The 27,852-nt window shown below is 40.5% G+C and overlaps 2 protein-coding genes across 2 annotated transcripts in view; one reads left to right on the top strand and one right to left on the bottom strand.

The window, feature by feature from the left end:
- Positions 1-27,852, bottom strand: part of LOC311232594 (tripartite motif-containing protein 14-like) — a gene marked incomplete at both ends in the record, with an annotated part of 407,443 nt that overhangs the window by 304,106 nt on the left and 75,485 nt on the right. The gene's annotated exons all lie outside the window — the stretch shown is intronic.
- Positions 29-25,935, top strand: esf1 (ESF1, nucleolar pre-rRNA processing protein, homolog). Its single transcript, XM_084318073.1, has 14 exons — positions 29-117; positions 2,752-3,241; positions 4,338-4,690; positions 4,826-4,939; positions 5,482-5,591; positions 5,706-5,858; positions 8,008-8,122; positions 12,294-12,477; positions 15,196-15,381; positions 18,092-18,222; positions 19,433-19,526; positions 19,778-19,866; positions 21,416-21,568; positions 23,861-25,935. The coding sequence occupies exons 2-14, from the start codon at positions 2,779-2,781 to the stop codon at positions 24,170-24,172; spliced, it is 2,457 nt and encodes an 818-aa protein (XP_084174199.1). The 5' UTR covers positions 29-117; positions 2,752-2,778; the 3' UTR covers positions 24,173-25,935.

The following is a 27,852-nucleotide window of genomic DNA, read 5'->3' as shown; positions in this document are numbered from 1 at the left end:
GGGGCGGGTCAACGAAATCCCGGAAGTGAAGTGATGTATTTTGGGTAAACACACCTCTTTGGTAAACACGTGGATACTGTCTGATCTGTGTTCAGTTTCCCCAACCCGCTTGTTTTGGTATGTAATAATAATAACAACCATACTCTTGAGTCAATTCCAGCATATTATTCATTTTGAAGGTGTGTGTGAACGTTACAGTTCAGCTTTTAACCGGTGTGTGGCCCTAGTACTTTTGCAAATATGCAGCTATAATATCCTCTCGATGCTAAGCTAACAGTTTAATTGGTTTTAGCTTGTAAATCTAGCGATAATGATGATAACAACAGCGCGTATAGTAGCACTAACCACTAACATCCAGGCCTTGCTGAATGTATGAGAGTGTCAGAATTGGGAATAGCAACAGCAGTCCCGCTTCCTACTGTGTAGAGACGCACCAGTTGGATGCAGTTGGTTGGATAACTGACTGATTGATTGATTGAAAATGTTATTAACAGATTGCAGAATGGGTACAATACAGTACGGCTCAATACACACAATTGTTAAGGGGATGCAGACCAGAGAAAGACTTTCGTCTTGTTTATATCAGGGTCCCCCATTTTCAATTCATCATAACATAATATGACATACATGACATACAGATAGACAGTACTGCTGCATCTATACATTTATGACATACCAGATTTACAAATACAGTACTGTTTGTGATACAAAAAGAAGAAGAGAGTATATACATTTGACGAAGAAACTGTACATTGGAGGAGGTGGGGGGGGGGGGGGTAACTGTACATTGGAGGTGGTTGGGGGGGGGGGGGTAACTGTACATTGGATTATCGACAACCTTACTTGGTCCAAGAAGAGGGTCTCGTGTATTACTGTATTACAGACAGCCCTGATGTTGCTTGGCTGTTGTGCCTCAAACAACCGTTGCATTTTATGAATGTAAAATGATAAGCCTTGGCTTGTATGTGTGTTTTGAGTGTATACGTTAAAAAAAAAATTATACAAATACAAAAAAGCAAGACAAAGCAGGGAACTTAGACGTAGGTCCACCACAACATCAAACAGACCCACGACAAATACACTTTTACCCGGGCACTACCCAAAGCAAGACTCTTTATATATTTTATACCCAGTTTAATCACCTGTGTACATTGTATATTACTACTGCACTGTACCGTTACATTTGCACTCTTGTTGGATGCCAAACTTATTTTCGTTGTACTGTACTTGTGCTGTATGATGATGACAATACATTTGAGTCTAATGTAATGAGTGCTCCAGTGTCTTACTCTGGGTAGTCTATGTTGTAGTGCCTGGTAAAGGTGTTCCTGTACGGTCCTCTGCTGTTGATCACCAAAGCCCTCCTATTCCATACTTGGCTGCCGCGAGTTGGACTTCACTTTTAGGACCACCACAAATACATTTCCCAAACTGATAGAATAACATGTTAATAATGCATGTTTGAATGAATGAATGAATGAATGAAAACTTTATTTAACAGATTGCAGAATGGGTACAATACAGTACAGCTCAATACACACAATTGTTAAGGGGATGCAGACCAGAGAAAGACCTTTGTCTTGTTTACATCAGGGTCCCCCATTTTCAATTCATAGTGACATTTATGACATAGTACACAACATGCATGACATCATGACATTTATGACATAGGGACATACATGACATACAGATATATATAGTACTGTTTTCCGTTCATATTTGAACCGATACCAGTTCCTGGAGTTCAGTATCGGTAGCCGACGGTACCTTTTCTCTGTACTCAACTCTCTCCGTAATAACACTTTTTTTTTAAGTCATAAAAAATAAGTCCAAACATCTCAATTTCAACGTTGTTATTTTGTGTGGTGGTAACACACCACACAAAATAAATCGCATGATCACGTATTATGTTTGTAAATGTTTAATAAATATCAACATTATCTGGCCGTAATGATCAAACTCCTCGCTCCGACCTCGCCTGGTCTTTCCAAAGACCCAAGAGACGGGACAGTAATGTAATATATTTGTGGAAAAGGCTCCCTCTTGTCTAGTATATTACACTCTTACTACTATACATACCAAACATGTAAAGATACCGAACCTTGGTACTGATTAGGGCTGCAACGATTAGTCGACATCGTCGATTATGAAAAATCGTCGACGAGAAATTGTTGCGTCGATTAGTCATTTTTTTTTTTTTTTTTTTTTTTTTGCACTACCTATCTTTGTGAAAGTGGCTTCTCAGCTCTGGTCCAGCTGAAGACTTCTTAGCTTAACATAACAGACCGACAGTAAGTTTGGGGGAACTAATGGGATAACTGGGGATGTTGTTTGGTCCTGACAAGAGTCTCAAAGCAACTCTGAGGTCATGCTCAATGTCCAATCTGTTCCTCTGCTCTGTCTTCAGCTGGACCAGAGCTGAGAAGCCACATTCACAAAGATAGGTAGTGCAAAAAAAAATAAAAAATTATAATAATATATATATTTTTTTTATATAATTGTTTTTCCGATTAGTCGACTAATCGAAAAAATTATCGACAGATTAGTAGACTACCAAAATAGTCATTAGTTGCAGCCCTAGTACTGATTGATCTAGTGTGAATCTGTACTCTGTAGTAGTACCGATGTAATTCAGTCGGTATCCGTAAAAGTACAGAGTTCAGTTCGGTACCCAACCCTACCCCCCACACCTGGGTACATTGCCCATCCGTTGGTCTTTCGTTTTTGCCAACAGTCTCGTTCTCTTCTCAGGTGATCTTCTGCTGGACTTCAGCCGCCATGTCCTCCCAGAACAACCAGGGTGGCGGCGGGGGCGGCGACAACCGCTTCCTCAAGGTGAGGAAGGACCCGCGCTTCTGGGAAATGCCCGAGAAGGAGCACAAGATCAAGATCGACAAGCGCTTCCAGTCCATGTTTCACGACGAACGCTTCAAGGTGAAGTACACTGTGGACAAGCGCGGGCGTCCCATCCACCACACCACCAAGGAGGACCTCAAACGCTTCTACAACCTCTCCGACTCCGGGGAGGAGGAGGAGAAGGAGAAGGAGGACACAGCGAAGGGCAAGAAGGTGGCAGAGAAGAAGAAGAAGAAGAAGAAGAAGAAGGGGAAAGAGAAGCTGGTAGGAGGGGACAAGGTTGTGGTCGAGGAGCCGCAGAAGAAGAAGAGAGAAGCTGTGCAGAGCAACGACGGGAAACTCGGAGGAGAGCGGCCGGTGGGAGCGGTCCCAGTCGGTGGAAAGGGTGAGTCAGCAGGGCCCGAAATTCACTTTTTGACTCATACCGGCCAAAAAAGCAAAACGCATTTTTGTGTCACATTACATATATATATATATATATATATATATATATATATATAAAAATGTCACTACATTTCAAGTAGATAAGGTATTACGTTGAAGAATACACACTTAAATAAGAGGCCAGAGTAAAATTTGAAGGAGACTATTTTAATATATTGATTGATGATTGATTAATCAATACATGTAAAGTCAATATTAATCTTAAATTGTAACCTAATGTTAGACATCATCAGACTCCTCACTCTCTACCCTCTTTGCAGGATTTAACAGAACATATTAATAAAATGTGATGGTTTTGTCACAAACCTAACTTAAACCTCCTCAATCATGTCCTCATCAGAGTCCACAATCTCATTGATTTACTACCGAGGACAAACGTGTTGTTTCTGTTTTTTCCTTTTGACATACTTGCGGCACACGGAACAACTAATCACTACAGCCCCGTGCAGATGATGGATAGGGGTGTGGAAATGTTTCGATTCTAAGATGCATCGCGATGCGCACGTTGACGATTCAGCATCGATGCAGTGATGGAACATAATCGATTATTAAACATTTAAAAAGCTTTTATGTTGCTCGCTTTTATGTTCTTTTACAATGTAGTGCTTTGGAATTTGCTCCACAACTATAAAGCGCCCTACAAATCAAATATATTATTATTATTATTGTAATATTAAAGCTAGTGTTCTGGTCATGCATCCACTCAACTCATAGAAAATACAGCATCAGGCTATTCTAAAAGTATTGATACTAATAACAGCTGGGTATCGAGATACCTTTCTAGTATCTGTATCATGCAACACTAAGACATTTATTTTGACATTCTGATTTAAGTAAATAAAAGTTAATTTATTTGACTGCTTGTATTAATTGATGAAAAAGTAGCCATGTGCAGTAACATAGATTATAAAATTGAGGATGTAATATATTATTGAGCTGCATCATAGAATCGAATCGAATCGAATCATGGACAGCTGAATCGAATTGTGAGGCCAGTGAAGATTCACAGCTCTAATGATGGACTTACTTTTTCATAGCTGATGAGGAGGAGGAGGAGGAGGAGGAAGAGGAGGAGCAGCAAAGCATTGATGAGGAAGATGTGGACATGCGAGGCAGTTTTAAAGATGGCAGTGAAGAGGGTGATGATGACAAAGACAGAGATGCAGACAGTGTGCTGGAAAGCGGATCCAACGCAGAGTCTGGTTCGGAGTTGTCATCGTCGGAGGAGGAAGAAGAAGATGGCGACAGCGACCCAGACCTGGCCAGGGGCATGGGCAACGTGGAGACCAGCTCCGACGAAGACGAGGTTGGCGTCTTCCTGCGGCGAGAGGAAGAGGAGATTGAGCACGACTGGGGAGACCTCTGCAAGGACGCACTGCGGAACGACGAGGTGAGGGCACTCTCTTCAGGGTCAGGAAGTAGGTCTTCCCTGACTACTAGACACTGACTACTAGAATGCCGGGGGGAAACACTGACTACTAGAATGCCGGGGGAAACACTAAGTTTGTCTTTTTATTTCCAACAGGTTTCTGCTAGACTGGCTGTGTGTAATATGGACTGGGACAGAATGAAAGCCAGGGACCTGTTGGCGTTGGTCAACTCCTTCAAGCCTAAAGTTGGAGTGGTGCTCTCTGTAAAGGTACTAGTTCACTAACTACAGCCTAAAGTTGGAGTTGTGCTTTCTGTAAAGGTACTAGTTCACTAACTACAGCCTAAAGGAGGAGTGGTGCTTTCTGTAAAGGTTCTAACTTCACTAACTAGTAACTACAGCCTGGCACCATACCACTCTTCATTGGTGTAAAGCAGATCTGAGTGCATATTTTGGTCAGTACTGAAAAGGTTAACGATATGGGAACATAGACCAACAATAATAATAATTATTGGCTCAGGAGGTCGAGCGGTCGTCTGGTAATCGGAAGGTTCCCGGGTTCGATTCCCGCTCCTCCCGGGCAGCGAGTCCAAGTGTCCTTGAGCAAGACACTTGACTTAACCCCTAACTGCTCCCGATGTGCAGGGTGTGTGACTGACTGTGTGAGTGAACCGGGTGAAAAGTGAGGGACAAAATTGTAAAGCGCTTTGGATAAAAAGCTGTTTATATAAATGCAGCCATTCACCATTTACAAGTTGTGCTGACTTTATTTATTTATAAAAGACATTTCCCCCCCCCTCCTCCCTGTCCAGATCTACCCGTCGGAGTTCGGGAAGGAGCGTCTCGTGGCGGAAGAGACTCGGTGTCCCGTGGAGCTGCTGGCGCTGCCGGACGACCCCGACCAAGACACCAAGGAGGAGAGGTGCCGTTTACTAGAGCTGCTCTGGAGTGAGACCCTCCTCACATCACTGCTGTAGAGTGAGACCCTCCTCACGTCACTGCTGTATAGAGTGACGTTGTCGTTCTCTCTCCGCAGGGTTTACAGGGAGAAGATGCGCGACTACCAGTTCAAGCGGCTGAAGTACTACTACGCCATAGTGGAGTGTGACTCCAGAGACACGGCTGTGAAGATCTACGAAGAGTGTGACGGCTTCGAGTACGAGAGCAGCTGCTCCGTCATGGACCTGCGGTGAGACCGGACCACAACACAGCTGGCGTTTAAAAAAACATCTTTATTTACCTTGTCAGAGTAGATGTGTTATTTATCTTGTCGGAGTAGATGTGTTATTTATCTTGTCGGGGTAGATTTGTTATTTATCTTGTCGGAGTAGATTTGTTATTTATCTTGTCAGTAGATTTGTTATTTATCTTGTCAGAGTAGATTTGTTATTTATCTTGTCAGAGTAGATGTGTTATTTATCTTGTCGGGGTAGATTTGTTATTTATCTTGTCAAAGTAGATTTGTTATTTATCTTGTCGGAGTAGATTTGTTATTTATCTTGTCGAAGTAGATTTGTTATTTATCTTGTCAGAGTAGATTTGTTATTTATCTTGTCAGTAGATTTGTTATTTATCTTGTCAGTAGATTTGTTATTTATCTTGTCGGAGTAGATTTGTTATTTATCTTGTCAGAGTAGATGTGTTATTTATCTTGTCAGAGTAGATGTGTTATTTATCTTGTCAGAGTAGATTTGTTATTTATCTTGTCAGGGTAGATTTGTTATTTATCTTGTCGGGGTAGATTTGTTATTTATCTTGTCAGAGTAGATTTGTTATTTATCTTGTCGGGGTAGATTTGTTATTTATCTTGTCGGGGTAGATTTGTTATTTAACTTGTCAGAGTAGATTTGTTATTTATCTTGTCGGGGTAGATTTGTTATTTATCTTGTCGGGGTAGATTTGTTATTTATCTTGTCAGAGTAGATGTGTTATTTATCTTGTCAGAGTAGATTTGTTATTTATCTTGTCAAAGTAGATTTGTTATTTATCTTGTCGGGGTAGATTTGTTATTTATCTTGTCGGGGTAGATTTGTTATTTATCTTGTCGGGGTAGATTTGTTATTTATCTTGTCGGAGTAGATTTGTTATTTATCTTGTCAGTAGATTTGTTATTTATCTTGTCGGGGTAGATTTGTTATTTATCTTGTCAGAGTAGATTTGTTATTTATCTTGTCGGGGTAGATTTGTTATTTATCTTGTCGGGGTAGATTTGTTATTTATCTTGTCAGAGTAGATTTGTTATTTATCTTGTCAAAGTAGATTTGTTATTTATCTTGTCAGAGTAGATGTGTTCTTGTCAAAGTAGATGTGTTATTTATCTTGTCAGTAGATTTGTTATTTATCTTGTCAGTAGATTTGTTATTTATCTTGTCAGTAGATTTGTTATTTATCTTGTCGGGGTAGATTTGTTATTTATCTTGTCGGGGTAGATTTGTTATTTATCTTGTCAGAGTATATGTGTTATTTATCTTGTCAGAGTAGATGTGTTATTTATCTTGTCAGAGTAGATGTGTTATTTATCTTGTCAGAGTAGATGTGTTATTTATCTTGTCAGAGTAGATTTGTTATTTATCTTGTCAGTAGATTTGATATTTATCTTGTCGGGGTAGATTTGTTATTTATCTTGTCAGTAGATTTGTTATTTATCTTGTCGGGGTAGATTTATTATTTATCTTGTCGGGGTAGATTTGTTATTTATCTTGTCGGGGTAGATTTGTTATTTATCTTGTCGGGGTAGATTTGTTATTTATCTTGTCAGTAGATTTGTTATTTATCTTGTCGGGGTAGATTTATTATTTATCTTGTCGGGGTAGATTTGTTATTTATCTTGTCGGGGTAGATTTGTTATTTATCTTGTCGGGGTAGATTTGTTGAGCACTTTTGCTCTTTTTCAGTAACGCCCTGCTTTGCATTCATACACATTTGCGCGTGGGAGCTAACCCAGTATAGAGCTAACCCAAGCTAACCCAGTATAGAGCTAACCCAGTATAGAGCTAACCCAGTATAGAGCTAACCCAAGCTAACCCAGTATAGAGCTCAGCTAACCCAGTATAGAGCTAACCCAGTATAGAGCTAACCCAGTATAGAGCTAACCCAAGCTAACCAACAGTCTTCTACTGTTGACCACCGACTAGCTTCACAGGAGGAGTAGGGGGGTTAAGTGCCTTGCTCAAGGGGCGCGCCAGCACTAATGCATTTAAACTAATACGGGAGAGTCCAGCTTTCCCCAGGACACACTAATAATAGATGGATACATTTTTGTAGAATCCCAGCGGCCAACCTTATTCAATATGTCCTCCACTTGAGAATCGTGACCAATGTCCTCCTCTGTGGAACAGGTTCATTCCTGACGACGTCACGTTTGACGACGAGCCCAAAGACGTGGCTACGGACGTGGACCTGTCTGCGTACACCCCGAAGATCTTCACCTCCCACGCTGCCGCCCTGTCCACGGTACGGACCGCCGTCCTGTCGGACAAGTTCAAGCTTTCAAGTTCAAGTTGGTATTTTGTCACATATATAAGGTACATACATAAGGGGGCGGCTGGGTGGCGCAGCTGACACTGCGCTCGTCACCAACGCAAGAGACACCGGGTTCGAATCCGGCTGCCGGCGTTTGCCTCCGGCCTTGGGCCGGCCGTCATACTAACTCAATTGGCAAGAGTTAGCGGGTGGGAAGTCGAAGGGTGGTAGTCTGGTCATTGTGAACAGCGACTCCTACAGGTCGGTTGGGGGCGCCTGCACAGCAAAGTCAGGAAAAATGGCGGGGGCAGTGTGAGCCTCCCACACGTTACTCCTCGCCAAATGAGAGTCCGCGCTGGCAGGTGAAAAGATGTGACCGGCTGCTGCCTCCACATGTATCGGAGGGGACATGTGATGCAAGGCTTCTATCCTCCCTACAACCGGCCAGTGGGGGGCATATGCGAGCAACGATCAGGGGAGGGGAGGGGAGAATTGGCACGAGAGGTAAATTGGGATGGGGAGAAAAATCACAGAAAAAAGTAGATCCAAAAAAATATATCCTTCAAGCCTAAAGGAGGAGTTGTGCTTTCTGTAAAGGTACTAGTTCACTAACTACAGCCTAAAGGAGGGGTGGTGCTTTCTGTAAAGGTTCTAGTTCACTAACTACAGCCTAAAGGAGGAGTGGTGCTTTCTGTAAAGGTACTAGTTCACTAACTACAGCCTAAAGGAGGAGTGGTGCTTTCTGTAAAGGTACTAGTTCACTAACTACAGCCTAAAGGAGGGGTGGTGCTTTCTGTAAAGGTACTAGTTCACTAACTACAGCCTAAAGGAGGAGTGGTGCTTTCTGTAAAGGTACTAGTTCACTAACTACAGCCTAAAGGAGGGGTGGTGCTTTCTGTAAAGGTACTAGTTCACTAACTACAGCCTAAGGGAGGGGTGGTGCTTTCTGTAAAGGTACTAGTTCACTAACTACTGCCTAAAGGAGGGGTGTTGCTTTCTGTAAAGGTATACTTTTTCAGGTAGAGGTGACTTGTCTGTTTTAACACCAGGTAGTAGGGCTGTCCCCGACTAAAGATTTGGATGGTCGACTATGATTGGCCAAAATTTGCCGTTAGTCGACTATTGGTAGACTAAAAAAAATTAAATATATATATATACTATTTGTAATATTTATTTTTGTTATTTAAAATGTTTTATCATTCCATTTGGGCTGTGGGGGGTGCTTAACACTTTGGTTGCCTAAGGTTAAATTAATGATATACCATAGATTGCCAGCGCTATTTGTCTATGGAGAAAGTCCCCTTCTTTGCAGGGCTATAACTTTTTAAATTCTATTGCTACATTGCCATTATTAGGGCCCATTCAAAGTCCTATATGTATTGTTCATTGTGTAGCAACGTTAAACTTTTTCATTCACATATTCATAGTAAAGTATGGTCTAATGTATAAGTATGTTTTCATCTCTTTCTGCAGCTTTCTCCAGAACGTGATATATAGCCCCAAATGCATTATATTGATGATGAAATACAGTTTGATGGCAATCACCGCGATATAAAAAATTCCAACTAGACGTACTTCTAGAAGTTACTACACGTCATCTGATGTTGACCGGATGGGCGAGGGGGCGTTTATAATTCCGTGGGCAGCGTTATACTTAAGCATTACATCACACGCAGGAGTGGTTTGTGACCAATAAACCATGCCTAGGGGTGGTTGTTAGGCCCGAGGCGCAGCCGAGGGTCGTTAGACCCCCCTAGGCATGGTTTATTGGTCACAAATCACGACTGCACGTGGTGTAAAGCTTTTATACAACTGCCAGATTCATCCAACCTTATTTCTATACAATAAACACACATTAATCGAAGATTTATTGAAAAAACCATCCGCCAGAAAAAGTAGTTCCCACAACTCCATGTGGAAGCAGCTTGAAGTGCATCCAACCAAACTAACACATCCAACTGTGTATTATTGGAATGATTGAGAGAAGTTGCCTCATGTGGAAGCAGCTTGAAGTGCATCCAACCAACTAACACATCCAACTGTGTATTATTGGAATGATTGATTGAAAATTTTATTACCAGATGCAGAATATAAAGTAGGTAAAACAAATTAAAACGTTTTCTTTGCCCTATAGGAAAAAAACGTTTTCTTCGCCCTATTTTTTTATTTATTTCTTTTAGCCTAAACTTAACCAGTTGGAAACCAGGGGTACAGTAATAAAATTAGCAATCAACCAATCAATCAATTCAATAGACCATGCTCACTTAAAACAGCGCTGCTTCTCTCTCAGTCTGACTCCCCCGCTGTTGCAGACAGGAGTGTGTGTGTGTGTGTGTGTGCGTGTGTGTGTGTGTGTGTGTGTGTCACAGTGTGTGTGTGCGTGTGTGTGTGTGTGTGTGTGTGTGTGTGTGTATGTGTGTGTGTGTGTGTTTGTGGGTACGCCAGCGTCCTGAGAGAGAACGCTGCAGTCAGTAGAAAGTAGGAAGGAAGAAATTTAAATCAATCAATTAATCTATCAATCAATCCGCGATTTTTCTTTTGTTCTAGATTGAGTCAAGACCCATCAATTACATCATCCAACATTGTTTAAAGGACTAACACATTCCCCTTGACAGAATCGCTTCATATTTAGTCGTTATGGTGCTTTCAACATAACCATTTGTTGTCCGCGATCTTGTTTTCTCCCGGAGTGAGCCGGGGAGGGTTATGTGATTTGGTTGTGGGCGGGTCCTGAGCCCAGGACCGTGGATTGTTGCCAATAAAGACGTGTGAATGGCCAATCAGAATCGAGAAATTTGCATGCCGTTGTATAACAATCATCTAATGTGGGTCAAATGTTGATAATATCAGTTATTATCGAAGACGGTAACGTTACACGCTGAAACTCACCCCAGTCTCCGCGCGCCGTTGGGCGATCATCGTCGAGTAGACATTTTATCATTATGGGATATATTATTACCCGGTCCATCTCCAGCTTGTATAATGGTATATACGTCCAAATCATGTTGTTTATCGAGTTATTGGCAATCGATCGCTATGTAGTGTGACGAGCTAGAGTGCCGGAACCTATCCCGAGTGGCCGGAAGCAATACGGACATCTAGCACAACCTCTACTGCGCTTCCTGTTAAGCGGTTGCGCGATCGGCCACCAGATGGCGCTCCTGAACCGCCAGAGAGCTCAGTGGGTCCTGCTGGTGTATCTCAGGCCAGCGGAGGGACATTATGAATCCGATCGCAGATTTTTGAAATATTGATATAAAGACGACGTACAGCGTCCCCCGGCAACTTTAGCATGGCCAGCAAAGACGTCTAAAGACGGCTCCCGGCAGTCAAAGTGTTAATGTCTGAAGGAGTCGACTGAAGGCTTCTTGTCCTCTGCAAAAGCATGCAATTGGTCCACTGATGGATACATCTTGATATTTGTCTAGTCTAGTGTGTTCATTAGACGGGTGAAATCCTCTTTCAGTGCCTCTGTGCCTGTTTTCTTAGGCAGTTAGCCTCTGGTATGCGTGCCATTACCGTTAGCCACACTTCTAGGCCTCTTTTTCTTTTGGAAAGAATGATAATCTTTTTTTTTTTTTTTTAAGAATTATATTATATTATTTTTATTTTTTTTGTATTCGACTAAGAGGTTGGCTAGTCGACTACGGCTCCTTTCGACCGATTAGTCGACTAATCGACTAATAGGGGTCAGCCCTACCAGGTAGAGGTGACTTGTCTTCTGTTTTTTTCCGCATTCTCTGTTAGAGCCACACAGTACTGGAACACTATGCCGACACATATCTGGACCTGTAACACGCTTGAACAATTAAAAAAAAAAATGTTAAAATCTGGCTCAAAGAACACCAGAGATGCACCCACAGCTAAATTCATTAACTGTGTGTATGCAATTCAGCTTTATTCTGTTTTATATGTGTATTTCTGTTAAAAATTTGTATATTCTGATGATCAATTGTATTTTATGTAGGCCTATTTGATGTATGTTATGTGTGTGATAACCTTTTTTTTTTTTATCACTTTAGGTTGATGCCCTTTTTAACATCTTGGCCAGGGACTCCAGATGAAATCTAGCCTTCTGGCGTATTTACATTTTTTAAATGTTGATTTAATAAGCACTGTCCCTTTTGCAAATAAACTTTAAACTTAAACCTTTTAACACCAGGTGGAGGTGACTTGGGACGAGACGGACCACGACCGCGTGACGGCCATGAGCAAGAAGTTTAACAAGGACGAGATCCTGCAGATGGACTTCAACGCCTACCTGGCCTCCTCCAGCGAGGAAGACGACGGCGTCGACGGGGGGTTTGTGTTTCCGGAGCAGGGAGAGGACGAAGAGACGCCCGACGGTAGGAAGGGAGCCGGTCGTGACATATTATATTATATCTTTTTTTGCTCACATTTTAATTAATTTTACATGTAACAAAGACACAATACAATAACAATAAGACATGACGATTTCAATTAAATCAAACAAATTATAATAAAATACATAAAAAAAAACAATGCCATTGGGATCACAAGACAATAGAAAATAGAAAAATGTATTATTTATATGGTCTATATACTTATTGTTAACACATTAATTGCCAAACCCGAGATAAGTCGTGGTTAACTCGACATGCGTTGACTGCCAGACCTGAGATATCTCGGGTTTTGGTCGTTTATTCTTTTATTCAATATTTTTATTCATTATTCATCCACGGACCTTGGTGTTACCATAGGGAGATCGCCAAAGTGCAATACCAGCCGCATCCAGCTAGACGGCGGTATTGAGCACCCTTTGTAACCTTGTATCTTGGCCTGTGTAACGGCCAAATGTCTCCGGGCTCACTTTTCTTTGTCGGGCGAGCAGAGCGGTTATAACGATCGGATTGAGAAGCGTCAAATGCTCCAGATGCATGATGTGTGGTGGATTATGTTGGCGACACGATCGACACCAATACTTGGAATTGCGATCACATAATTGGAATATTCTTTTTGGGGTACATCCTAGTGAAGGTAAGGGCTATATGATATCAATCCTGTGTTGATCCAACCATGTCTTCACCTCAATCGCAACATGTATGTGTAACGTTACTCCACAACGTATGCCGTTAATGACGATCAAAGCATAAAAAAAAACGACCCCCCCCCCCCCTTTCATACATTCATGATGAAACATAATACCTATGACATAGATTTGATTTGGGAATAGTAGCGTGTACAGGCAAGAAACGGCAAAGTTTATAGTAGAATTGATGTATAAGGCTATTACTCAGCCCTTCGGGAATTACCCCAGACCACGTTATAACCATACTTATATTCACCACGGTATAAGACGGGAACGTATCGATGGAAAAATTCTTCTTTTTAACATATTGAACGATAGATAGGTGATGTCAAATGGGCCATAGTATTGTATCCATAGCTATAATATAGAATATAGTTATAGCTCTACAAACAAGGTGACGCACTCCTATCTTTTAAAGCGTGGCATTGCTATGACCGGCCCCATCTAATAGCTGGCAGTCAATGAGTTAAGTATACTATATACTTATTGTTTATGTACATCTGTATGTAAGACACAAACATTTTAAATAGCAATCAATCATATATACGTATTTATATTACCACCATTTCTGTTTTGTTTTCACTCATTATGGAAAGGGAAACGCATTGTTCTAGATCAGTTTTTTTTTATACCACGACCCCATTCTATTTAGGATTTCTGTTGGGGACACCACACTTAATGTATTGCGTCATTTCAACATGGAAATAAGGAATATAAAAATAAAAGTACATGTTGTTGAACTTGATCATGCATATTTATTAGACAATTTTATTACCTGTCCACCTGGGCCTGTCCAGTGAACTTTACTTTCAGTATCTCATCACACGAAAGGTCATTGAGTGCTTCCTGCTCAGACGGTGGCCTGCTGCGTCATGCGTAGTGAACAAAATCTCCGCTGATTATCCTGGAGTGCCACTAACGGAGCTCATTATCAGCACATTTCTCTGCCAAAAAAGGCAATTTAATTTTATATTTTTTTGTTGCCAATGCACTGTCACCTACCCGCTACCCCACTTTGGGTCGCGACCTGTAGTTTGAGAACCGCTGTTCTAGATTTAATTTAATACATGTTAACGGTGCCGCTATTCTCGGTCCTTGCTCCACAATGGTGGAACGAACTTCCCACCACAGTTAGGACAGCCAAAACATGACCAACCTTTCACTGTCGCCTCCTAAAACACACTTCTTCAATCAATATCTGAAATGATTTTTTTTAAATTAAATCAATAAAAAGATTAACTACTAATCCTCTTACTGTCTTCTATCATGCACTCTTCCACTAATTAATCTTCCTTGCCTATATTACCACTTACTATACTAATTATGTCTCTACTACTATGCACTCATCACTGCAGCACCCGCGTTTCAACACTGTTTGATGAACACTGTTACTCAGCTGAAAGAGTCGTACCCTTCCTGCTGACTTGTCGTACAGAATTGTAAGTCAGTTTGGATAAAAGCATCAGCTAAATGAATTTAAAATGTAAAGGTGCTATACGTACGTATATAACATTCAGCCACTAGATGTCGCACTAGAGCACCAGCATGTCATTTATCCAATCAGGTCCACATGGGGGGAAATGGGAAGTAGATGGGATACATGCATCATGTAAACAACATTCATTTTTGGTCCCGCAAACTTTTTTTAAATTAATTAAATGTGCTGTAAGTGGTATTTCCTTTGTTAAAATAAGTGGTATACGTGTTAAAATAATAGCTCTACACTCAAGACAGCCATCACTGATATAGAGTGTCTGGTCAGTAACATGGGTCTCTCAGTCCCTCTGCTCTGCAGTAAACTTATATAAATTTTTTCGAATCCCATTCCCACTTTATTAAATGGTCTGACAAAAATAAGAAATACAACTTAATATAATAATAATTATACAAATAATGGAAATATTAAACAAAGATAATAAGCAAATATGTGCTTGAAACAAGTAAAATAACAACAAGTTAAAAAAATTAAAAGAAAACACTGGTGACCTGGTGCGTCTGCCGCTTGGTTTCCCAGCTCCACAGGCCGAGGAGGCTGCAGTGGAGGAAGTGAAGAAGAAGCCCAAGGAGACGAAGAAGGAGAAGAAGAAGAAGAGCACAGAGCAGATCTCCAAGTACAGGGACATCCTGAAGAGCATCCAGGACAAGAACAAGGACAAAGACAAGGACAAGGACATGGAGATGGAGATCACATGGGTGCCAGGTCTGTTGAGAAATCCACCGTTACGTCCGAGGCCACGTTCGATATGGGCGGGCGTGTTGTTAAGTCTGCGTTAGAATAGAATAGAATATTTATTGATCCCGAGGATTATTAGGATAAGAATAAAAGTACAGTCAGGGGATATACATTCATACAGTCAAATGTACAGTAATACATTTCAAATGTCGATGTAAAAAGTCCAGGGAGATATGCCAGAGTGTGTACTGTCCCTCTGTACTCAGTGAGGCACAGTGATGCGTTATATAGTCTGATGGCTGTCGGAATGAAGGACTTCCTGTGCCGTTCAGTGTTGCATCTTGGGAGTCTGAATGTGCTCCTTCTATCAGCCAAGTCCGTGTGCAGTGGGTGGAAGGGGTTGTCCATGATGGGTGGAGCTCAGCCAGGCTCCTCCTATAGTGGGTGGGAGGCTTTTAGCACCGAAAATATATCACAGAATGTCAAAGAACAGGGTTACGTAAAGTTCGTAACCTAAAGTGTTGTTGTGATGACGTAATCAAAAGCGGCTACAGACATAGCATGCGCAACGTATAACGCGAGCAGCTTGGCAGCTCTTCCTGCGTTCTGCAGCCTGTGATGACTAACTCCTCTTGGGAGTCGCGCTGTTTCTATGTAAACTCTGCGAGCAACGCATCCAATAAATGCGTCTTTAACATGCTTTATATCCTCGCCATTACTATATGCCCGTCGCGGTTAAAACCTTTTTTTTTTCTTTTTTTTTCACTTTTTCTCCCATTTTAAATTTTTTCTCTCGTCCCAATTTTCGTATATCGTCCAATTCAACCCTCTCCTGTCTTTGAACGCTGTTTCATGCCTCCCACAAGCCGGCTGCAATGTGGACTAAGTCATACATAGCACGAGTCCCCTCCGATACTCGAGGTAACAGCAGTCGCATCTTTCCACCTGCGCGGCTCGATCTTTCAGCGTCAGGGGTCTGGGCTTTGGAGGGGCCCGCCCCCGTCGCTTCCTGATTCTACTGCGCAGGCGCACCAACCGACCTGTAGGAGTCGCTGTCCACAACGCCCGATCCCCACCCATCAGTTTCCCTCCCCCTAATACGGCCAATGTGTATTAGTGCGGACGACCAGCTAAACTGAAAGCAATGTGGAGCGCTGGGCTCGAACAGGGAGATGATCTGTTTGAGCCCAGTCTCCAGTATTCGTGGTGAACGCCTTGCCCACTGCACCACGTAGCCGCCTCGGTTAAAACCTTTTTAACTAACGTCAGCGTTAAGCTAGCTAACAATGCTTCCATTCCTCTTTGACCCGTCTCTCGTAAGCTACGTCATCCCCCGCTAAGAGTCACGGGAGATGTAGTAAATACAACAGGCCTTCCATGTAGGCTAGAACGCCGTGAATTATGACAGTAGCCACTACAGTAACATCATTAAGTCTGCTATAAGCTATTCTCCCTCTCGTGTGTGTGTCTTTATGCAGATCTTTATGCAGTTTTAAAGCACCTTGGCTTTGTTCTGAATGCACTTTGTTGTAGTTATCCTACAGAGAAAAGAAAATGCACTTGACTTTAATGTACATTTTATTGTATGCAAAGAGAACATTTTTAAATTGTACAATCTTTCAGCAGTCAGTCTGGAATTAATGTATGCATTCAAAAGCGCTGAATAAATGTTTTATGGGCCCATAATAGTGATTATTAATATTATTTAAGTTACCGGTAAGTTTTGCCATAATCATGTCTTTCGCCATAATCAGGTAGCTGAAAAAAAGAAAGAAATACATTATATATATATTTATATTAATCATTTTCGGCCTTTCGGCATTCGGTTTTCGGCCAACTGTTTCCTATTTTCGGTATCGGTTTCGGCCAAGAATTTCCCATTCGGTGCATCCCTAGAAAATTCATAGACTCATAGACCTATGCGATCTCATTTCTAAATTATGACGTTTTTTTTTAAAGGGGAACTATTTAGCTATTTCTTTCACTATTAGAGAGAGAGAGAGAGATTGAGCATTATTTCCACTCACTCCGTTTTGGTCATAACTTTAATGTTACACTGACTTCCTCGAATTGTTGATTGTGGGCGGTGGCTACAACCGCAGAAGGAGCTGAGGTATGCAAATCGGCATTACTACGTAGGCTAGCGAGGCAATTCTGAATGGCTTAGTTCACTGGGGGGGAGGATCTTGTATCAACTGAACTGGAGGAATGGGACTGAATGAGAATTTCACATCTAGAGTCAGTGTTGTGGTACAACCCCACATTGCTAGAAAACAATGCTAACCACTGGAAAAGGCCATTTATAAGATAGTTCCCCTTTAAATGATTTTTTTTTTTACAAAAAGAAATTGTACTTTTCTTTTTACTCAACTTTTTTAAATGATGACGTGTGAGATAATCGTGATCTCAATTCTTAGAGAGAAAAATCGTGATTCACATTTTTTGCAAGAATCGTGCAGCCCTAGTGGGAGGGGTTGCTCCTCCTCTCTGTTAACCCTTTCACTGTCACACGACAGAAGGTTAGCCCTTTACTATCACACAACCGACGGCGATGCTCCATCATTAGCATCATTAGCTCCGCAAATGCGGAGCTAATGATGCTAATGATGGAGCATCGCCGTCGGTTGTGTGATAGTAAAGGGCTAACCTTCTGTATTGTCACAGTGAAAGGGTTAACCGGCTGTTGTGTGGCAGTGAAAGGGTTAAAGTGTAACCTGCCGACGTCACGTGCTCCCAGGGCTGAAGGAGACCACGGAGCAGCTGGTGAAGAAGAAGCTGGAGGGCAAGGACAAGCCCTCGCCGTGGGAGCAGTTCCTGGAGAAGAAGACGGACAAGAAGAAGCAGAAGAGAGAAGCTCAACGAAAACAGGTACTTTGTGTTTTTTTTACGCGTCAGTCCGCGCCTTCGGCCCACATGCAGCCGACAAGGTAAAATGGCTGCATTTATCCAAAGCGCTTTACAATTTGTTCCTCACATTTTACCCATTCGCTCACACAATCACACACCGATGGCCTGAGGCGACCATGCAAGGACACTTCGACACACTGCCCAGTACTGGGAGGAGTGGGAATCGAACCGGGAACCTCCGGATTACCAGACGACTGCTCTACCTCCCAAGCGTGGGCAAGGGATATAACCGCAGCAGTAGGGGTGGGGAAAAAAATGGATACAGCCATATATTGCGATATTTTGTGTGCCGATATTATATAGATACAGTAATGGCAAGTATCGATATTTAAAAAATATTTTAAATCTTTTGACAATTCCATTTTTACTGCAATAGAAATGATTGGAATGAGGTGAACAAACTGAAAAACGTCATCTTATTAGATAAAACGGATGATGTTTATATATTTTTATTGCAGACGTTAACAACGTTTTCCATTGGGGACGTGATTTGTAGTTGAAAAACGTGAATAAATTGCGATATAAATCACAATATCGTGATATTACAATATGGTAGGGCTGTCCCCGACTAAGGATTTGGATGGTCGACTAGGATTGTCCAAAATTTGCCGTTAGTCGACTATTCAGATTTTTTTTTTTTTTTTTATCATTCCATTTGGGCTGTGGGGGTGCTTAATGTCTGAAGGAGTCGACTGAAGGCTTCTTGTCCTCTGCAAAAGCATGCAATTGGTCCACTGATGGATACATGTTGATATTTGTCTAGTCTAGTGTGTTCATTAGACAGGTGAAATCCTCTTTCAGTGCCTCTGTGCCTGTTTTCGTAGGCAGTTAGCCTCTGGTATGCGTGCCATTAGCGTTAGCCACGCTTCTAGGCCTCTTTTCTTTTGGAAAGAATGATAATTATTATTATTTTTTAAATTATATTCGATTAAGAGGTTGGCCATTAGACTACGGCTCCTTTCGACCGATTAGTCGACTAATCGATTAATAGGGGTCAGCCCTACAATATGGTGACTCTAGTATCGAGTCCCACGCAGCAGTCGACAAGCAGTGGTGTCGTTCATCTGACCGAGTGCACGGCAAGCGTAGACAAATGGAGATTTCTTTATTTAATTAGCATTTCCTTGTATTCTATTCCAACTAGTAAAAGATCTGGTTTTCCTTCCTTCAGACGTCTGCTGAGTCCGACCCCCCGAGCGACGACGAGCTTCCCCCAGACATCGACTTAAACGACCCCTTCTTCTCCGAAGAGCTCTGTGCTACAGGTGAGCCGAGACGTTTCCCGTCTTCTCCTTATTTTAGATACACACGTGTTGTTGTTCTCGGTGCTCTGTAGCTCGTGGGCGTGAAGGTCCTGTCACCTCGCAGGGTCTTCCTGAAGGTCCTGTCACCTCACAGGGTCTTCCTGAAGGTCCCGTCACCTCGCAGGGTCTTCCTGCTCACTTGTGGGGTCTGCGGTCGCAGCAAGCCGTCTCACCCCGCGCTCTTCCTTAATTCCTCTGTTTTTCCAAACCAGCAAATATCAAGAAGAAGGGGAAGGGGAAGAAAAAACAAAAGGAGGAAGAGAGAACTCCCGAAGAGGAAGAGGAGTTGGAGAAACGAAAGGTTGTATTTTTAAATGAAGTTTGCAATATATATATACGAAGACTTGGAGTGTTGTTGTTTTTTTTTCATTTAATTTCAAAGGATCAGCAGGTTCAGCAGAGATGTACAATTGTGTGTCATCTGTGTAGCTATGGAAACCCACATTGTGTTCTCTAATGATGTCCCCAAGTATGTGTAGTAAGGCAGCATGTATAGCCAGAATAATAGTGGACCAAGGAGGGCTCCCTTGTGGAACTCCAAAGTAGGTGTCATGTCTCCCAGGAGCATGATCTTCAAGCCTGACGTAATATTTTCTCCCATTTATATATTATGTTCCGAACCACAGTGGTGACCGAGTACCATATCTGTCATCACCAGTAATACATCTGAGGAATGTTAGACAGTCCAGAGGTTTTAAGAGTTGAAGCTGCAGCATGCCTATTATATCACATCACCACAGTCCAAAAATTGATAAGAAAACAACTTCAACAATCCTCTTTCTACTAATCACGGAAAGGCTGGATCTATTTCTGTACAAGAAGCCAACAGTTAGTGTTGTTTGCTAGGCTAGTTTAGCGCATCCGTCTCTAAAAATGTCAAGAGACTTGTTGAATTGTTGTTGAACAGTACACAGAACCTACTAGAATGCTCGGTCTCTGGCATTTATATGTGTAGAAATAGGAATTGTAATAATTGAAGTGATACTTGGAACCTCTTGGGAACAAAGCGAGGAATAGCTTGTTCATCGTTGCAGTGTTTGTCCGCAGGCGGAGATGAATAGCTTGTTCATAGGGCTGGGCGATTAATCGATTTTATCGATTAATGATTTAGGACGATTTTCACACACAAAAAGTGGTGTTTGGTGAAAGTTAAATTTGCACTTTATTAATCCCAATAGGGAAATTCATTCTTGTTTGATGATCAAGAGGCACCTTTTATTTGTTTTAAGTGAAGTTTGGTGAAAAAGCCAGTTATTGCACTATTAATACATTAATTTTTTATCAAGAGTAACCTTATATATATATTATGGATGCTCGATATTGGCTTTTTTACCGATACCGATATACCGATATTGTCCAACTCTTAATTTCCGATACCGATATCAACCGATATCACATTTTAATGCCGATATCGGCCGATAATATCGGTAGGCCGATAATATTGGACATAATTTCTATAGAAATGTAAAAAAAAAATAAAAAAAAAATTGAAAACCGATACCGATATTTTCCGATATCACATTTTAATGCCGATATCGGCCGATAATATCGGTAGGCCGATAATATCGGACATCCCTAATATATATATATATTTATTTTATTTTTTTAAGTGAAGATTGGTCAAAGTTAGGTTTGCACTTCAATCCCAATAAGGAAATTCATCTTGGTTTGATAATCTTTGTGTCAAATAAAAACAAAGCTTTTATTTGAATGATTTCCTTGGCGTTTCTAGTTTTTAAGAGAAAAAAATAGATTCAAATCGGATGTGGTGTGAACAAATCTGAGATTTTATTGTTGGGCCATATTATCGCCCAGCCCTACGTGTTCATCGTTGCAGTGTTTATCCCCAGGCGGAGATGGCACTGCTGATGGACGACGACGACGGCAGCAAACACCAACACTTCAACTACGACAAGATCGTGGAGCACGAGAATCTGAGCAAGAAGAAGCGGAAGAAGCTTCTGAAGACGAACAAGGCCGTGGAGGAGGAGGACGACTTCCAGGTGAGGAGAAACGGACAGGAGCTCGGCGCTCTCTGCTGCTCGTCTGGTTTTAGTGTAGCGGCTCAAAGAAAGATTTAAATAAAACATGTTTATTTGGTTTTAGTTGTGACTTTTAGAACCAAAAGTATCCGATTTTGTAATTTCGAAATGAAAAACCTCCACCAAACCATGAAGCAGAGGTTACTGTACTCTGTAAAGATTTTTTTTTTTATACTTTATTGTGTCAATGAAAAACATTTTACATTTAGGTATAGTAAGTGTACCCACATACACATACACAACTGCACCTGTCCATACTTACATACGTACATACCCACACAAATGTACATACGCATATTCCAAATCTTGATACTTTTTTTTTTTTTTTTTTTTTTGTACCCATCACCCATACAAAAAACAAGAGACAAAAACACAAACAAAGGGGCGAGCACCAGCATAGATCCCGGACCGGCACACATCCAACATCCATCCCTACCCGTCCCCACACACACACACACACAAGAAAAACAACAAACAACAACAACAATAATAACAGCAAACAAATAAGAAATTAATAGAAAAAAGAAACCAACCAAAAAACTAAAAATTTTAATAAAATAATAATAATAATAATAATAATAATAATAATAATAATAAGTAAAAAGGCTTGAATTGTACTCTGTACTCTGTAAAGATTAGTACATGAGATGGAACATTTTAGCCTTTTCTTTTGCCCAAATTCTGGGGTCATCGGAATATACCCAACCTCAAAATGGGGTCACCTGGCAAAATAGAACTTGGTAACCCCCCCCCCCCCCCCCCCCCCGTCAATATCAGGGTTCTTGCAAGTAAAATTTAAGACTTAAGAAAATGTTATCTATAGCACATCCACTCTGGTGATCGCAGGACAAACATCAGCATCAACATGGCCGTGTGGCAATAAAAGGAACTTGAACTTGAATAAGAGTCCTGTTGGACTTTCTCCCACTGTGTGTTTCATCGAGATCTTCGACCATCACGCTTTTGAGTGTCTAGAAAAAACCACTATATAAAATGTAATGATCATTCATTCATTCACTGTGTTTTATTGAGAGATCTGTGGTTCGGCCATCACATAAGGGTCATCGTTTATCCTGATGTGATCGAAAGAAACGTCCATCTCTTAATGAAACATAGTGGGAGGCAGCAAGTCTAACAGTGTGCGGACACTTTTGATATAAAACATCGCTATTCCCTCTGCATCAGAACGTAAGCTAACCAGATATCTATCAGCATGTTCCCGTGGGTTATGGTGTCCTGATAAGGACAAAATTGTGCGATTCTAATAAGCGATTCTTATTTTTTTTTGATAACTTTGCTTGTAGCCAATATATGTGGCAAAGGTGTGTATCTTTGAATTATCTTGGATTTTATTAACTTTTTAGTTTTTAACTGTACTTTAATTATTTAATTATTATTGAAGAGGACAATTTAGTCCCCTAATGGTAAGAGTGTAACACTTTCGTTTTCAGACACAAGGGTTTAGTCTTAAATATAATTTAGATAGGTATTAAATATTTATTGTATTAGGATGTTACTTCTATGTTGTGATAACTTCTCTGTATCTTGTTTAAATGTGTTTGGTGGTAAATGTCCAGGCTGTAAAGTAAGCAGTATGATAATAGTCTCATCAGTTCCTCCAACAATTCATATAGACTTCTTTCATAGTCATTTTCCTTCATACTTTTTTGCCAGTATGGCCATGAAATAGGTATTAATTTATATTCAAAGTGGTCTTAAAGGTGCTATAGATATAACATCTCCATTTTTAAGTAATACATCCACAGAGCTTTTAGAAAGGTGCGGAATAAAATGATTGCTCCCCCCCACCACCCCAAAAAAGAAAAATCTAAAAAAAATTAAATGTTGGCGGGTCCGAAATGTATGTTGATAAAGATAAATTATTATTATAATAATAATAATAATAATAATAATAATAATAATAATAATAATAATAATAATAATAATAATAATAATAATAATAATAATAATAATAATAATAATAATAATAATAATAATAATAATAATAATAATAATAATAATAATAATAATAATAATAATAATAATAATAATAATACAACAGGGTGGAGGACAGATGGTAGTTAAGGCTGGTGTGTTGCACCCGATTGGATAAATGACCTGCTGCATCTAGTGGCTGAATGTTACCTGCAGCACCTTTGACCTCGTCGGAACCGGCAGGAACCCTGTAAAAATGAAATCGTATACTCGACTACATCTTGACAACATTCCTTCCGCCTTCCTTCTCACCTCCAGGTGGATGTGAAAGACCCGCGTTTCCAGGCCGTGTTCACGTCCCACCTGTACAACCTGGACCCCTCCGACCCCAACTACAAGAAGACCCGAGCCACCCAGAGCATCCTGGCCGAGAAGCAGCGCCGCCGGGAGGAGGAGGAGGCCACGCCCACACAGGAAGTGGGAGCGAAGCGGCAGGAAGTGGAGGACGCCGCCGCGGAGGACGCCTCGAACACCAAGAAGACCATGGACCCCGGTCTGTCTATGCTCATCAAGTCCATCAAGAACAAAACGGAGCAGTTCCAAGCCCGGAAGAAACCCAGGATAGTGTAGGTCTGATTTGTAGATGCTTTTCACTGGTGTTCTGTTGGAACAGTTTTTGGACCCAGATGTATTTCCTGTCCCGAGGCGTTGCATTAGCATTGCAACAGGAAATGATCTAATGTTATTGTCGCCACTGCAACGGTTCATAACGGCAGGGGTTCTCAACCTTTTTGCTGCCAAGGCACCCGTGTCCAAAAAAATATTCCATGACAAAAGTGCTTGCTTTCAAAATAACGTTTATTTAACCCATTGAAACCGGGAAACACATTTGTGTGTATATGCAGGCTATATAATGCATTATTAGCAGGCGTTTCAGGTCTAAATGTATAAATAAATATAGCAATAGTGTGACCATTTCTCAAACAGAAAATCATGTATTTTTTTTTAAATACAGAAAAGGATCACTAACGTGCTATCTGTTGCAGCTGCACTGTTTTCCATAAAAATAACAGTGTGACCATTTCTCAAACAGAAAATCATGTATTTTTTTTTAAATACAGAAAAATATCAATAAAGTGCTATCTGTTGCAGCTGCACTGTTTTCTATACAAATAACTAGTGTGACCATTTCTCAAACAGAAAATCATGTATTTCTTTTTAAAATACAGAAAAATATCAATAAAGTGCTATCTATTGCAGCTGCACTGTTTTCCAAAAAAGATAACTAGTGTGACCATTTCTCAAAATGTCTCAAATTGTAAATAAATACAGAAAATAAGCACTTGTGGACATTTCTAGCTCAGTGTGAGGTCTGCTGCTGCTTCTGGCTAATGATACGGTCAATACGTGGGGAGATCGATGACAAGGCAACTCGCATGTCATCCTCAAGGCTCAACTTGGCCCTATATTTGGTTTTCAGAGCTGTCATGGATGAAAATCCAGCTTCACACAATATGTGGCGCTGAATGGTATCAACACCTTAAGTGTTGATGGTCAGCAATACAATGTTGACGTATAAAACAGCTATATATAAATGTAATCTGCAGAGTGCCTTTTACTGTTTATCTGTTAAATACAGTTTTCATTCATTCACATTTTGTATCATAAATAATCATAACAGCGGTTGATACTCACTTGTTTTGCGAGTTTTGCCGTCGGAAGAAGCTGTGTGGTCCGGTCTTGAACTTTCCATAACGTGTCTCGATAAATCCATTTGATTAGATCCAGCACTGAATGCATTTAGTGATTATTATCATGACGACGATTTGCATTTCCTTGATAACGGACCAGAGCCGGCTCTGTAACGGAGATAGGACCCGTGATGTGACGTCACACGAATGCGACTGCTCTGGAAATGCGTTGGTAAAAGTAATGACGCCTGCCACGGACATTAAGTTGGTGAAGTTTCTATAATAACTTTACGAAACGTGTGAAGACATTTTGATCGATTTCTTTTTTAGGTCATGTTATTAGATTAGGCAATTATTGTATACACATGAAGCACTAGATAGACTATTTGTTTAGTTAAATAGTTGTCATTCTATATTTTTAAAGAAACATTCCCATCAGGCATCTCGCGGCACCCCTGGTGTGCCGCGGAACCCCTGTTGAGAACCGCTGCATAACGGGACAATGGCGGAAACTATGGACTGCTCTACGACGGCTGTACAGAACACTGGTTTTGGTTAGGATTATTGTTTTTACACGTGAAAATCTGTGAATAAAACAATTGAATTTGTATGCTGCTGGTTGAGCGTGACGTCGTTTCTACTGCCAGAGTAAATAAAGACCTTTTCATTCACATTTTCCTTTGCTGCATTTCTATTCTTACAGTGGAGTCCAACCTGTTGCATATAACTAGGGCTGTACAGAATGTCATTTTTTAACATTCGAAGCTTCTATTGAAGTATTCGAACGAAGCTTCGAATGTCTGTTGTCATTTATGACGTAATCCACTTAATTTTTTTTTTCTTTTTTATAAATATCCTCAAACTAAATCCTCAATTTGAATAAAGTGATTAATCTGAATAAATCAGTGTTTTATTTAAATTTTTATGACGTCATATATTATAATACTTTATTACATGGCGTTTTAACATTCGCCGAAATGCTTGATTGTGATTGGTCAATAGGCCCCGACAGCGGTGAATAATTTTTCGATAACCACCGGTGATTATTGTTTTTCGCAGCTGGAGTAATCAAGCCCCACTGACACACACTGTTTCAGTGCAATCAGACACACCTGCCGGACTGCCGGCGATAATAATAATCACTTTATTTGGGCTGACAGAGCCACAGAACAACTGCGTCTGCATTTGATCTCGTCTTGTCGATTTTTAAAATGAATTAGGTATATTGTTAGTAAGTTAGCCATGTAATAAGCGGGATAATGTATAGCTGGGTCATTGACGGATAAGACTTTTCAATAGGCCAATTTTAAAATACAAAAAATAAGGATATATTTGACCATTTTTCAAACATTTGGAATGTAGTGTATACATGCATTTATGCAAAAAAAACAAATTAAGAGATTTTAGTCTTTTTAAAGTTGAATTAATAGGACATGGCCTTAATAAAAGTCATTTGGGGCGACCGTAATTTATCTCAAAATTAATATATTTCCTTAACATTACTAATATTTTAACAGGTATCAGTAATTAAATATACATCTTAAGAAAGACAGGCTTGTGTGCCCTTTAATTTTTTGTAAACCATGATTTCACAAGTTTATTCTATAATGGCAGTGTCTCCCTCGTAATGCAGTTACAATACCCATATTTGCTCTAAAACCCATAAAACTGATTTAAAATGTGTACAGATAGTATCCACTTAAGCATAGTATACCAGTGATTAATATTTGAGCCAAAACTGATGGATATTCTATTTTGAATTTAGTACAGTTATTGACAATCATTGGTTACCCCGTATGACAAATGGTCGCCCCAAATGATGAGAGTAGTTAAAAGTCTATTTAAAATGTTACACAATGCAGTTCGGACAAAAGAAAACTGAACTGTTTTTATTACAATCTTTTCAAGTGGTCAACAAAAATATTCTTCAATTCATTCAAATATCACAAAAGTAAAACATGTTAACATGCGAGGGCCCACATGTGGGCCCTCTTGAGGAAGATTTTCCCACCTGCAATTTGGTGACCTCTACCGGCTCGGGTGTGCATATATTTTAATACAATATATATATCGAATTAAAGCCCTATTTGTTGCCTGTCGATAGCCATTTCAGGTGACACAATCTGTTCAGCGGTTCTCGAGTTACATGCCGATATGTGAGGTGTGCGCCGAAGTACACAGTGTTGTACAAATACAACACCGACTCCTGGGGCTCTAGCTCCGTCAATCATTTGGCACGGTAGGTTACAAGCTTCGTCAGGAACATTCAAATATTACAAATGTTAAAAACATTAAACATTCAAAAAGTTAAAGTGCAATACACATTACATGCTTCAGGAACTTGAACATTTCACAAATGTCCATTTTCATGTCCTCAAATCATCATTGGTTTTGTCAATGTATGAGAGCGAGAAGGTGGGTTAAGTAGCATCACTTTTGTGATAGTCACATTGGACAGGGATTAACAATTTAAGTCAATAATAAAAGGTAAACAGAGTTGTATGTATGGAATAAAAATTAAACCAACAGTTCTATAGTCAATAAACAATAACCACCAACATAGTTGCATGGATGAAATCAACGCTAAACAACTACAACACAGTTGTATCAGTTCCTTTT

This window comes from Notolepis coatsorum (assembly GCF_963971535.1).
Source record: "Notolepis coatsorum genome assembly, chromosome: 7".
NCBI classification, from domain to species: domain Eukaryota; kingdom Metazoa; phylum Chordata; class Actinopteri; order Aulopiformes; family Paralepididae; genus Notolepis; species Notolepis coatsorum.
The sequence above is the reverse complement of the archived record's forward strand: the minus strand, read 5'-3'. Positions and strand labels throughout refer to the sequence as shown.

Bases quoted from the DNA above. Each gene is read 5' to 3' on its own strand.
- esf1 (XM_084318073.1), top strand. From the start codon at position 2,779: ATGTCCTCCCAGAACAACCAGGGTGGCGGCGGGGGCGGCGACAACCGC. The intron at 4,691-4,825 runs GTGAGGGCACTC...TATTTCCAACAG, and splicing joins ACGCACTGCGGAACGACGAG to GTTTCTGCTAGACTGGCTGT. The intron at 18,223-19,432 runs GTACTTTGTGTT...TCCTTCCTTCAG, and splicing joins GAGAAGCTCAACGAAAACAG to ACGTCTGCTGAGTCCGACCC.